A 14,786-nucleotide genomic window follows, 5' to 3' on the forward strand; every position below is an offset into this window, starting at 1 on the left:
TCCGACCTCCTGGAACCCTTCTCCGGATACACATCGCGGGAGCCCTCGTGGAGATTTTTACCTTCAGACTTAGTCGTTTTTTCGAGGTGAAAATCCTTCGACCGGGGCAAACCTGGATCTTGATCCGACGTCCTTGGAGCCCTCCTCGGATACGCTGGCTGGGAGGTCCCGGTCAACTTTGTATGTTCGGACTTAGGCCCTCATTCTGACCTTGGCGGTCGGCGGAGAGGCGGCGGTCGGACCGCGAACAGACCGGCGGTATTAAAAATGGCATTCTGACCGCGGCGGTCACCGCCGCGACCGACCGCCACTTCCCCACTCCGACAGCCACGGCGGTCATGACCGACGGGCTGGAGTCTGCGCACTCCGGTCCGGCGGTCGACCCAAGACCGCCAACGGTATCATGACCCTGCTTACCGCCGCGGTTTATGGTGTTCGGGAACCGCCATGCGAACCATGGCGGTAGGCACTATCGGGGCCAGGGAATTCCTTCCCTGGCACTGATAGGGGTCTCCCCCACCCCCACTGCCCCCCCGAGTCCTCCCCCACCCCCTCCACCCCCCTGCCACCCCCCAGAGGTGGTACGAACCCCCTCCCCACCCCCACCCCGACATGCACATACACGCACCCGGACATGCACACACCCCCAACATGCACATATACACACCCCCTACACACACATACACAACGGGGACACATACCCGCACACATACATGCCGACATGCGCACCCGCCGAACTACACACATCGCCCATAGGCACAGCAGCACTCCCCACCCGCATGCACGCACTCACACACCCCCTCTACACACTCACACGCACACCCCCATGCACGCACACATCACACAACACCCCCCCACCCCCTCCCCTCACGGACGATCAACTTACCTTGTGCGTTGGTCCTCCGGGAGGCGACGGGAGCCATAGGGACGTGACCGCCAACAGAAGACCGCCACACAGAAATGTGGGTCGTAATTCTGGGGGCGGTGTTCTGCTGGCGTGGCGGTGGAGGTTGACCAGTCTCCACTTTCCCGCCGACCGCCAGTGTGGCTGCTAGCGGTATTCCGGCGGAACGCTCCCAGCGGTCGGAATACGCGCAGCGGCATACCGCCGCGGTCGGCGGTCTTTACCGCGGCGGTAACTCGGCGGTCTTGCGAAAAGACCGCCAAGGTCAGAATGAGGGCCTTAGTCTCTTTCTTGGAGATTTTCTTTACCGGGACGAACCTGCAAATCAGGCCGGGTCCCGGTTGAGGCAAGCCGCCTAGAGTTGCAGCGGCGGTTCGGTCCCTCTATGGAGCTTTTTTTCAAAAGTTCTCCAAAGTTCTCCAAACTTCTGGATCTTCTCCCAGATGTTCCTTTGAGGTTCATTTGGGGTTCACAGCTCACCCCAAGGGTCCAGAAGCTCTGAGATGATCCTTGGGGGTGTGGACTACAACTCCCAGAATGCACCTGGCGCAAACTCCTTTTTGGCCACTGGGCAGTGGCCAGCTGGTTGATTTCTTCAGGAGTTGGTGCAGGGGACCCTGGTTGGCAAATTTTCACCTGTAACAAACAGGGAGTCCCTCCTTGAACCAGTTGAAGCCAGGCAAAGTCCTTCTTGTGGTGAAGCCCAAGTGTGCAGCTGGTGCAGTCCTTCTGAGTGCAGGTTCCAGGTGCAGGCCAGGGGTCCACCGGGGCAGTCCTTCTTCTCCTTTGTTCTTCCTTGTTGGAATCTGATGGGGATCTGAGGTTTGGGTGCAGGTCTGCCAGTTTTATCCTTGCTCCTGGGTGAAAAACAGGGGAGTCCTGATTCTCCAATCAGGTGCAGGGTCCTTCCCCCTGTGATGACCACTTCCTGGGAAGTGTGGCAAAAATCAATCCCAGGAGGCAACATTCCTAAAAAATCCATCATGGCTGAAAAAGATTTTTGGAGGTTACATCTGGCTGAGCCCACCCACTGGTGTGGCTAAAAATCATAAACACACCCCTCTCCTGCCCTCTCCTAATCTAATCAAGGGGGCACCTAATTGTCTGGGGTTGGAGGATGTGGGGGTGTTTCTGGGTTGCTTCAAATGTCCTTCTCTGCCTTTGAAGACCAGTTTGGCAGCCCTCCCCCTTCCTGCCTCACTATCTGCTGAGGGGAGATCCCCTCCCACAGGCAAATCTCTTTGTGTGAAGCCAGGCCACTTCACACCTCATCAAGCAGCCTGGCCAGGCTGCCAGAGGCTAGCCAATCAGAGCACAGCAGCAAAAACACTGCAGAGCTGAAGTTGGTAACTTTTTAGGTAAAGTTTAAAACTTTTTACCTGAACAAGTTATATTAAATCCAACAACTGGGAGTTGTGGGATTTATTATAACAATTAATTTGATACCAAACTCTTGTATCTGTCACTTAAGGGGACTTTTAAAATTAAAATAAAGTCTCCCCATTCTAGCCTATGAAGGCCATTCACTACAATGAGGGAAAACAAATTTGGCTTTTTGTTACCACACCAGGGCTTATAAAACTACTTTTATAAGGTCCCTGCTTATAGTTACATGGCACCCAGCCCTAGGGGCACATAGGGCACACCTTAGGGGTGACTTATATGTAAAAATAAGGTAGTTTAAGACTTTGGAACTACTTTTAATTCCAAAGTCGAATTTGCATATGACTTTAATTTAAAAGCAGCCAGCAAGGCAGGCCTGCCTTTAAAATGACACTGGGCACCTCAGCAGTGGACCTATGGGTGCACTACCTATGCCGTGGTCCCTAAACCTACATGCCCTACCATATACTAGGGACTTATAGGTTAACTTAGCCAATTATAATTAGCCTAATTTGCATATCCACTTTACACAGAGCACTGGCCCTGGGACTGGTAAGCAGTACCCAGGGCACAGCCATGAGTCAGTAACCACCAGTACCTGTCCAAAAAGTGTGGCGGTGACCAGGGCAAAAGGGAGGACTTTCCTACACCCATTAAAAGTAGATGTTAAACTCTGCATTCAATTGTACTTTGTGAAGTTTACCTGTTAGGTTAATTTGTATCTTGAATATATGAAAATACATTTACAAGATGTTTGTCATTCCTGATGACAGTGGTATCAGCATCCTCTTGATGTGTATTACATTCCCCCTGTTGTTGTTTGTCAAAATCATCATCACTTGTATCAGCACCCTCATCCTTGGACATTTGTATAAGTACCAGATGCCTCGATGTACTAATGTGGAGCATGTAAGATATCTGGCCTGTGGTGCACATCCTTTCTGGTTTATTCTTAAGGGTACCCTCAGTCCAGTGCAGATACAGAAAAGGCCCATTTTCAAATGCATCCTCTAAAATGTAATGGGTTCAAACCTATCCCTGTTTCAAATATGCTCATGTGCAATGCTTGGTGCTCTCAGTCCGTGGCATCGGAGAATATCCAATGTCACCTACATGTTATGCACTGTAGAAAATATGAGTTTTTTAATCACTTTGCAATTTTTCCATATCAATGTTTACTTGCCACGTGTAGCATAGCTGAATATTGAGATGTGACAGATATGGGAATGTTGTGCACAATAAATGCAAATGATAGCTTTCATTACAATTATATGATACACCTTATCAATGCAAATGATACATTGTGTCATCTAGTAAAAGGCTACTAATCACATCCTTCAATAATGTTCCTGTTGTGTTATGTCTATACCTGCATTGGTGTAACAATCACAAAACTAACAACTTGATTATGGACCACAGAAACATGCAGTGGCTTAACAGTGAATAGCTGCATATACAATGATCAATTATAAGTGTGTCAGAGGAAGGGTGTTGCCATAATTAACAAGGAGTCACGTTCCGAGTGATATATGTCTGTGCTCTGTGGTTCATGTTATTTCACAGGATCTTGCCACGTTTAATGGATCACATCTTGTTCTGGCAATCATGGGCATTTCTCCTTTGTAGGGAAACAGTTTTTGCTTTTTACCCCAGTACAGGGTTCCTTCACCCAGCAGCAAGGATTTTTTATATGAGCATACACAACAGCAGCCTTCATGTGACGATTTCTGGAGTGTATAACTGCTAACCCCTGTGTGCAGATTGTCAGGTGGTTCACTCGAGAGTCATTTTGCATCTGTAGTGGCTTGATGTAATTTGTAAAAAAAAAAAATCTGTATTTTAAACTTGCCTTCCTTTGGTTTATATTTCCTTCCATGAAGTGTTTTCAAGCCACGATGTCTTGAAAGACTGTTTAATAAAAGTGTGCCTTTGTTACTTTTTTGCAACAACCAGAGTTGTTGGCAGTTCGGGCTGGAGTGTTCTGATGAGGATTAGGGGTCAATGCTGATTTACATATTGCTGAGTCCAAACTGAGGTGTCAAGCTGGGCAAAAAAGGATGGACTGGCATGCAGCCCGAGCAATTACCAGTGGCTGACATTAGTTCATGCATTCCATCCATCACCTTGTTGTTGTAGTTGATGTCCTATGTGCAACAGGTAATGCCCACACATGAGGGCCGTGATTACGGTCCCACTGGAATCAATCTATACATGGCTGATGAGTCTCTATCAGGGGTCACCAGTTATAGGTTGCTTGAGGTCTGGTTCAGGGAAGCCCAGACTTGGCAATTTGAACTGGACTGTCCCCATGAGGATCAGGACCAAGGCTAACTTTCAAATGGCTGGGTCCAAACTGAGGTGACGTAGTAGACAAAAATAATGGATTGGGATGCAACCCAGAACAATTGTCAGTGGCTGCAAATATTTCAAATAATCCATCCATCACCTTGTTTTTGTTGCACATGATGTCCTAAGTGCAATGGGTATGCCAAGACGTGTCCCGTGCTCATTGTGCCACTGGAATCAAGCAATACCTGGCTGATGGCCATTATTGGGGGAAAACTGGTCCTAGATTGCTTGTACTCTGGTTCATGGAGGACCTGGCTTGGCAGTTTGGGCTGTATTGTTCCAATGAGGAGCAGGGTCAAGGCTGATTTATATATGGGTAGGTCCAAACTGAGGTGGCATGTGACTCCAAGCAATTGCCTGTGGCCGAGATTAATTCAAGCAAATCATCAATCAAGTTATTGTTGTTGCAGTTCGTTACTCATTTAGCATTTATTTTAGGGTAAAGGAGACCTCTAGGCATGGTCTCATATTTTGCATTGTTTTTCATACTTATAATGCAATATTTTAGCTCACTTGTTACTGGTGATTTTTTCATGTGATTTTAGATCTGGCGTTAGGCAAGACCTTTCGATTTTCTTAAAAAATATATGTGCAACATACTTATTGAAAGAGGCTTTAAGTCAGCTTTCTTTGTCCATTTGTCTGTTGGTGTATCACTCACTATTGCTTTCACCCACTACAGCATGCAGCATGGGCAGGGTGTCAGCGCACTTCAGCCAAAGGATAACTTCATTTTGAGTGCCTGCATTTTGCTCTTTCACAAGGGGCACATCACACACAAGCTAGCTCCCTTCTGTGGCAATGTGTTAGTTTTTAATTTATTTTGATGATACCTTTGTGTTTAGAGTATGATATGGCAGCAGGACACTTCATACTCGAGTCACCCCAGGCCACGTTCCACTTTTTCTCAGTTCATGTCTCCTGACAATGCTGTTGTAAACTTCATTTGGAAAAGTTTGTCTTTCACACATAAACAAATGACACTCCAAATTAATTTCACAGCATATCCGATTGCATCCATTTAAAACTGTTCTGCATTGTTAGTAAAATCTTCAGTGTTTTACATTTAAACTCATAAGCAGGCAATTCTTCAGAACAAGTTTATTCTGGATTCAATAATACCAATAGGTCTCTCATAAATTTTGCCCAGGAAGAACATTTTGTATTTCTCCTTTCCTTTTGTCTTTTTTTGCTTCTAGCTTTCATTCTTTCTTTCCCTCTTCTTGTCTTTCCTTTCTTCCATTTGTCTTTAATTTCTTGTTCCATTCTTGTATTCCTTCTTTCCTTTTTTGCTTTCATTTCCTCTTTCTTTCTTTCCTTGTTTTTATCATTCATTATTAAGTTATTTATTTATTTCTTTCTTGATTCCTGCTTTCCTTCCTTCTTCTCTTTTTTCTTTCATACCTTCTTTCTTGTTTTCCTTTTCCTTTTATTCTTCTTTTCTCTTTTGTTCTTTCATCTTCCTTTCCTTTTTTCATTTAATCCTTCTTTCTTTCTGCTTTCCTTTTTTCTTTCATTCTGTTTTTCTTCTTTTTTGCTTTTTGTTTTTCTTTCATTCTTTCAGTCTCTCTTTCTTTTTCTATTGTTCTTTTTCTTTCATTTCTTCTTTCCTTTTATTTATTTCATTCTTTCTTGCTTGCTTTATTTCCCTCTTTCCTTCTTTTGCTTTCATTATTCTTCCTTGCTTTCATGCCTTTTTTCTTGCTGTCATATCTTTTCTTCTTCCTTGTTTTCCTTTTTTCTTTCTTGCTTCCCTTTGCTCCTTCCTTCCTTCTTTCTTTCTTTCTTTCCATCTTTCTTTTGTGCTTTTTCATTCCTTTCCTGCCTTTTGCCTTTCACTTTCTTTCTTTCTTTCTTTCTTTCTTTCTTTCTTTCTTTCTTTCTTTCTTTCTTTCTTTCTTTCTTTCTTTCTTTCTTTCCTTCTTTCTCAAAGGCAAACGACTGGCAGGCAGTGGTGTAACAATTGGGTTTTCTAGGTCTGTATTACCCAAGACCTTTTGCTTTTACTAAAATTAAGTATATGGCAAAGTTACCCATAGAGATTTTCAGCAAGACGTCATCCATTTCTCTGTGGTTGTGTCATTCGCATTTTTCTCCAACCCACTCGAGCATACATCAAGGGGGAACATGTCACCTCACTTCAGCCAATTGGTTGACTTCACTATGAGTTACAGCATGCAGCCTTTCACTGGGAGCATGTCCACACACAAAGAACTTCCTTTCAGTGCCAGGGATTATTATAGTATTGTACCTTTTTGAGACCAAAAAACATTTTGGCTTTGGTCAATGCTTTTTTTAAAAAATATTGACACATGCTAGTCAGCTTCCCACTCAATATAGTTTTGCAAAAGCCATAACAAAACAAAAAAAGAATTGCCAATATACTGGCAGATAACACCAGACCTAATGACTTCCCCAATGCTTGTTTGCACTCGCACTAAAACCACAATAAATACTACATGCCTAAAGTGCATTCATTGAAAGCAAATTAGGTATTTCTGGTGTATTTGTAATGGTAACCAGACGTATTACTGGGTTCGTTGGAATACCTCCACTTTAAAATTATATTTTCTAAAATGTTTGCTCTCTTATTGCTAATAAAAGATCTCTGTTGTGTTGTAGGCTGCCGCATCCCAGTACTTTCCATTACGCATGTTAAGAAAAAAGTAGACATAGTAAAGATCAAAAACAAAAATATATACGTCAAAGCAAATGCTGATATGTATCATTGCACAAATATTATAAAAAGGCTCTTCAAATAACGTGCGTTAAGTCGTAGAGCGTATTACAGAGACAAACTATTGCTATTATCGGTGAAAAACATGTTAAACATGAGATTACCTCGGCATAACATGGTTTCCCAAAAAAATCACATCTGAGAAGGGTACTTTTGTTGAGATAAAATCCATTGTTCCATGTGAATTCCTTAATGCTGAAGTTTTGATTTGATTGCAGGAAATCTGTAATGTTTTGAACAATTTTAGAGCTGCCTTCAATTGAGGAGATGTGAAGAACCGCAGACACAATACCCCAAAGGAAAAATACAATGCTGAGGTTTGCCACTGCTTGGGTTTGGAACCTGCAAGAAAAAAAGGGCAATAAGAAATCACAGGAGTGGACTCTTGCTCTGTTTACTTCAGACTGACTGCAAAGAAATCACTTAAACTACCAACTTTAAAGATTCGGTGCGACCATATACTACAAAGCATAATTATTGAGACATTGAGAAGCCAATTGTAAAATGCATTCAATTGAACGTTATCAATAGCTGTGTTTGTGTATCACTCATAACTCTTTTTTGGGTCACCACAAAGCAACGTTTTGTGCCAGTTTAAAACACAGAACCTTCATCAGAGAAATAGGGAGAATATTCAAGTGTGTACTCATATACAGTCTCGTAACCAAAGAGGGAAAACATCGCCCATGTGGGAACAATATCTCTAGAAAATGTAAAAGACATAAAGTTGACATGCACTTTATATGAGAAGGAATGCTTTTTAGGGGCAAGCGTAAAGGATTTTAACCAGGCCCATGTTACGTCAGTCACTTTCATTGGTTCGTGGACTTGCCTTTTAAAATCTGCTTGTTTTCATTCCTAAAAAGGCATGCATACCTCATGCCTTCTCCAGTGTTTAGCACTCCTCGAGAGACCGGTAAACCACTGGAAACATACGAGGCCCCATGTTTTACGTATGGTTTCTGGACTACTTTTTCTTTTTATTCCGCAGCGCGATTGCGCTTGTTTTTTTTTTTTTCATTTCATGTGTGCAAGAAAAGTCCGGTCAAGAGTTTACAATGCTAATAGCTCTAACTCGACGTAATGCGAGACCCGTTGCATTGCAAATGCTTGTTTTTTAGCTGAACTGACTTGGCAATTGGAATTAATTAACTACCAATAAATCTTGCATTTCATGGTCGAGCTTTTAAGTGCACATGTTAATTATATGTTGACCTAATATGCTTAATTAATTTTACTTATCTATGATGTAACTGATGTGACAAGGTGGTTGCCAGTCGCACAATGGTACTGTGAATTTGTAAATAAATATTTAAGTAAAGAACTTGCTTACTTACATCCTTGGCATGAAGATAATTCCATCAAGTGCTGTATATCACACGAGAGTCATCTCTTCTATGTGTACGATCTGTTTCCTGTTTCTAATATAAAAATTACTCTGCAAAGTCGTTTTTTTCTGACAAGTAAATCCCTTTTTCTCTTCCTGCAGTATTCCATTCTGTATTCGGATACCATTGGTTTCCGAACTACAATGGAAATGCAAAAAATAAACAAATAAAAACTATAAATGGTTATATGTCGGAACCACGGGTGCTTCAAGCACCCGTGGCTCAACAACGAGGTCGGAACAACGACCTCGTTCTAACCACTAAAGCCTTTACCACGAATGCGTTTACAACGATTTTACCATTGTAAACGCATTCCTGGTAAAGGCATTAGCGATCAGCAGGCACGGTTCCAGCATGCTTCTCCCCCTCCCCCCAAACCCTAATCACCCCCAGCCCCCCATCCCACCCCAAAAACTAAAAATACCCCGAGTCCCCACCCCCGCCCCTAAAACCTAAACACCCCAACCCCCAACACATCCCTTAAACAGAAACCCTGCCCCCTAAACCCTAATTACCCCGAGCCCCCCATGACCCCCACCTCTCCCCAAAATAACAGCCCCAGTCCCAGCCCACCTTACCTCCTCCTTCACCTCGACTCTGACTCCCTTCTTCTGTACCTTAACCACGCATGTATGTTGTTCAGACATGCATGGTTAAGGTACCAAAACCAGGAAGTCATGGAAAACGAAAGCGTTGTTTCGCTTTCGTTTTTCACGACTTCATGGTTTTGAAGTCGTTGTTCCAGGTGTTTCCCTTTATAAATGCATTTAATTAACGTTTAGTGGGTGCATTACCAGAATTAAATTTATCTTTAGAACGTGGAAGTATACTCGCATAAAATAAGTCTATCTTTCTTTTAGTCTTATGGTAGAGTGTTGGGGTTATTTACAGGTAGACCAGAGGAGTACATGTCTCAGAGTTGTAGATACACATCAGGGCTTACTTCAGTGCCCCTAGCGCCACCTTAGTTCTGCCATAGAGTCATTTTTTATGCTAAGGTGGTGCTAAAGTGGCCTTTTCCCCTCACCATATTTACAAAGTGGCACAATGCATGCATGGTGTCACTTTGTAAAACCTTGTGCCACATTATGCCTGCACCAGGCATAATGTATGTAAGGGTGGGGGATCCCCTCTTACAGTTTTTTTCCCCCATAGTAGTGAATGGGCTCCATGAGCTAACATGAGAGAGACTTCATTTTTAATTAATAAAGCCTCAAAAGGAGCTAGATATTTCAAGTTTGGTACCAAACCTATAGTTATAATGAATCCAAACACTTGCCATTGTTGCATTTAATACAACTATCTCAGGGAAAGAGTTTTAGAACTCTACCTGAAAGTTGCCAGTTTCAGCTCTGTAATACCCTTCTCTGATTGGCCAGCCTCTGGCAGCCTGGCCAGGCTGCCTTGATGAGGTATGAAGTGGCCTAGGCTGAATACAAAGGAAGTGCCGGGGAAGGAGAATTGCCCCAGCAGATAGTGAAACAGGATGGGGGAAGAGCAGCCAAACTGTTCTTCAGAGGAGGGAAGGACATTTGGTCCTGCAAATGGACCTCCCCCATTTCCTGCAAAACCAGACAGCCAGGTGCCCCCTGATTAGATTAGAAGAGGGCTGGAAAGGGGTGTGTTAAGGGAAATTAGCCATACCAGTGGTTAGGCTCAGCCAGACATAACCTCTGAGATTGAATTTTTGCCATCTTGGATTTTGGGAGAATGTTGCTCCACGGGATTGATTTTTGCCACACTTCCTAGGAAGTGGTCACTTAAGAGGGTGTGGCCTGCACGTGATTGGTCAATGGGCCCCTCTGCTTTCTACCCAAGGAGCAAGGATAAAATTGGCAGAGCTGCACCCCCACCTCAGATCCCTACAAGGAACAAGGACAAGAAGAAGAAGTACTGCCCTGCTAGACCCCTGACCTGCACCTGGACACTGAAGTACTGCACAAGTTGCACACTTGGGCTTCACCACAAAAAGGACTTTGTCAGTCTTCAGCTGGTTCAAGAAGAGATTCCCTGTTTGCTACAGGCAGAACATAGCTGACCAGAGTCCCCTGCATCAAGCCCTAAAGAAACTGACCAGCTGACCACTGTCCAGTGGTATTTTTTAAGTTGAGCCCGGTGCATTCTGGGAGAATCCTAACCCTCAAGGAGCAACTCCAAACTTCTGGGACCTTGGGGTGAGTTGTAGAATCCGAAATGACCTTCAAAGACCAGTTTGGAGAAGCTTGGAGAACTTTTGGAAAAATGTTGCCTAAGTTGACTGACACGACGTCATGAGTCAAGCCAGCTTATTTTGACCATGACCTGGCCTGACTTGCAGGTTCGTCCTACTGAAGAGTTTCAGAGCCCCTGACTTCCAGGGCTCCTGGGAAGGCAGTCCGACGAATCAAAATCAACTTGCTGTGGAAGGTCGTCCAATGTCGGAGAGAAAAAGCTCCAAAAAAGTGACAAAGCCCAAACATAAAAAGTTGACTGAGGCTTCCCGCGCAGCATGAAGAGAGCTCCAGGGAGGTTGGCTTCAAATTCAAGTTCGTCCCGGGTGAAGATTTTCATCCCCAAAAATGTCTGAAGGTAGAATTCTTCATTAAGGATTCCAGGAAGGGCTCCAGGGAGGTTGAATATGACTTGCGACTTCATGCCGCCGGAGAAGTTCTTCAAGAATAAAGACTTAGGGCCTCATAACGAGTTTGGCGGTCTTCTGGCAAGACCACCACGGTGGCGGCTGCCAAAAGTCTCCCATATTAAGAGTCACACATCTCAGTCTGCCAAAAGACTGCCAAGTGTCTGAAACTGCCAGGGCACTGGAGGACAGAAAAAAGGATGTTCGACCACCAGCACCACTAGCCCACCAAAAAGCCTCAAATCATGTTACAATCCACAAATCACGAGAGCAGTTCTTCCATGGTAAAAAACCATTGCCTGTGGGAACTGCGGTGGTTTAAAGTCACATCAGTCAGAAACACCACGCCACATTGGATAGTTTGAATACCCCAAACTTGACACACATCCACACACCTGACACACCTACACACTGCACTATATAACTCACCCCTGCACAACCCACAGTCATTTGCTATCAGAACACCACACACAGTGAGAGACAAGCCAATATTTAAAGAAACAGCAAAACCAGCTATAGATACAATTACACATTTCACTCAGCACTCATTCCACACCTGCACAACACACACAACACACAATTTAGTATCCCACACAGTACACAACCGTCACCCACTCAAATCACAGCACGCACACCTCATCACAATTTTTTTTTTACCCACTTTTCACTACCTCACCGTCTCTTCCACCACTACCATGTCCCCACAAAAACATCCACATTTCACTGATGATTTGAGGGCCATGGTGGACGGAATTGTCAGAGTAAAGCAATACCTTTTTGGAGCACAGGTCCAGCAAACATCAATTGCCAGGAAAATTGAGTTGTGGCAAAGGATAGTTGACAGGGTGAATTGTGTAGGCAGTTACCCACACACAAGGGATGACATCAGCAAGAGGTAGAACGACCTCAGGTGGAAGGTACATTCCATGGCCGACAGGCACCAGCGGAAGGTCCACATGACTGGGAGTGGACCTCTACCCCCCCCCCAACTTTCACATCATGGGAGGAGAAGGTCTTGGACATCCTGAATCCTGAGGGCCTGACAGGAATACCTGGGGGAGTAGAGTTGGATAAGTCACTACACCACTCATGTCACCAAAACTTTTTGTCTTGCATGCTAACTGATCACCTCCCCCTCCCCAATGACCAAACCACCCACCACCCCTGTGTTCAAATGTCTATATACTCCTCTCTGGCATGCCAAATGTCAACTAAGCTCACCTGGGGCCAGCCAGACATAACCTCTGAGATTGAATTTTTGCCATCTTGGATTTTGGGAGAATGTTGCTCCCTGGGATTGATTTTTGCCACACTTCTTAGGAAGTGGTCACTCAAGAGGTTGGTGGCCTGCACTTGATTGGCCAATGGGCTCCTCTGCTTTCTACCCAAGGAGCAAGAATAAAATTGGCAGAGCAGCACCCCCACCTCAGATCCCTACAAGGAACAAGGACAAGAAGAAGAAGTACTGCCCTGCTAGACCCCTGACCTGCACCTGGACACTGAAGTACTGCACCAGTTGCACACTTGGGCTTCACCACAAAAAGGACTTTGCCAGTCTTCATCTAAATACTAACCTACACCTATAGCTTGGAGCATGGTGTATGCAATTGGAAATCTGTGTCCCACATTGCTCAACCCCAGATTTGGAAGCAGCTGTCATTGTCATATCAGGGGATCAGGTAAAAGCAGTGGGTGCATGTCACATTGTATGTCTAGTTGTCAAAGTCAAACATCACTTGTTGTATCACTTACTGCAACTGTGTGTTCCACTTCTACAGGTAACCTGGCCATTCTCAACATGGAGAGGACACAAGAGACTGCCACTACCTCTCTGGATGAAAGCCTCAGTGAGGAAAACACCCCTGGATGTTTGGACATTGAGAAAAAAGCTGGCCCATCAGGGACACCTGATCAGTCAACAACTGTGAGCCTCACCCTACCCACATTGACTCCTCCCAGCCTTGTTGCATCCACATCACAGGCAACCACTTGCCCCCAAACCTGTGTCCCAAGGACAGTGCCTTCCATTGTGTGCCCCCCAGTGAAGGTAACCGAGTCTCCTCTTATCACCCCTGCCAATGATGGTCCTTCCACCAGTGGGAGTGGGAACACTTTGGGCCTGATTCTAACTTTGGAGGACGGTGTTAAACCGTCCCAAAAGTGGCGGATATACCACCTACCGTATTACGAGTCCATTATATCCTATGGAACTCGTAATACGGTAGGTGGTATATCCGCCACTTTTGGGACGGTTTAACACCGTCCTCCAAAGTTAGAATCAGGCCCTTTGTCAGGGGCACTGGTATGTAGGGGTAGGGTGTGTGGGAAGGGTGGTGTGGGCCAGAGATTGGAGGCTCCAAGGGACACAACTGACTAGGACACCATCTCCCAAGTCTTAAGAGCCTACCACCGTTCCCAAGGAGTGATGGGCCATGTATTGACCATATTGGGGGTGATCAGACAGCTGCAGAGGGAGAACCACCAGGAAGATATGCAGCAGTGGCAGGTGCAAAATGCCATCCTGGCTTTCATTGCTGGGGGGCTGAGGGATATTAATACCTCCCTGAGTAGGTCTTGTACCCGACATCAGGCCTCTTCCACTAGAAATGAAACATCCAGCCCTTCTACATCTGTGGCTGCTAGTCGACTGGAGGCCCTGCCAGAGGAAGGGAATGTGTCAGATACACCACCCTCTGTAGCAGAAGAACCCCTCCCTACAAATGTGGATGTCCATCCAGACATGCAGGGGGAGCAGATGCCAAGACCAAACCCACTGCCTGGAAGTGAACCTCTACTAATTGATTCCCCTTGTGTGATACACCCTGTTGACTGTCCTGACACCTATCTCCATTTTCTCATGGTACAAGGACACTGGACTTGTGTTTCCAACATGGTATTTCCTGGTGATTTCATCCAACATGACTGTTTACTTTGTGTTACTTTAGTTTCTAATCACTCATTTTGATGTGCAATCCCCAATAAAGACTGCTTAACCACAGATCATGTGTTGGTGTGATTTATCAACCATATACAACTGTCATGTGTGACAACTCTTGTACCATATTGTTCCCCTCTAATCAATGATGCCATATACCCTACTAGGGTGGAACATTTGTCATGGTCATTACACATGTACTGCATGCTGAGGATGTGTATTACATTGACAATGCATCATATACCTGTAACAAAACACTTGTATTGTACATTCCCACATATTTATTTGAAGAATGGTAATTATCACACAGAGGAGTACTGCTGCTAGCTTCAGTGTTTCAGAATAGGTGTCATACACTACCAACCCACTGACTTCTGAAGTTACAGACTTGTCAATCTTTCAGTATCACAGGAGGCAAACAGATTGGTTCAATGTATCATCTACCAAAGGCTTATCACATACCCACACCACAG

The 14,786-nt window shown here is 44.8% G+C and overlaps 1 protein-coding gene across 1 annotated transcript in view; it reads right to left on the bottom strand.

Annotated features, from left to right (window-relative positions):
* The window catches only part of ASIC5 (acid sensing ion channel subunit family member 5), a 769,827-nt gene that overhangs the window by 352,958 nt on the left and 402,083 nt on the right, over positions 1-14,786 (bottom strand). Inside the window, exon 3 of the mRNA XM_069205834.1 lies at positions 7,478-7,715. Within this exon, the coding sequence (XP_069061935.1) occupies positions 7,478-7,715 (238 nt within the window). The remainder of the gene's footprint in view (positions 1-7,477; positions 7,716-14,786) is intronic.

Source organism: Pleurodeles waltl, chromosome 1_2 (assembly GCF_031143425.1).
Source record: "Pleurodeles waltl isolate 20211129_DDA chromosome 1_2, aPleWal1.hap1.20221129, whole genome shotgun sequence".
Taxonomy (NCBI): domain Eukaryota; kingdom Metazoa; phylum Chordata; class Amphibia; order Caudata; family Salamandridae; genus Pleurodeles; species Pleurodeles waltl.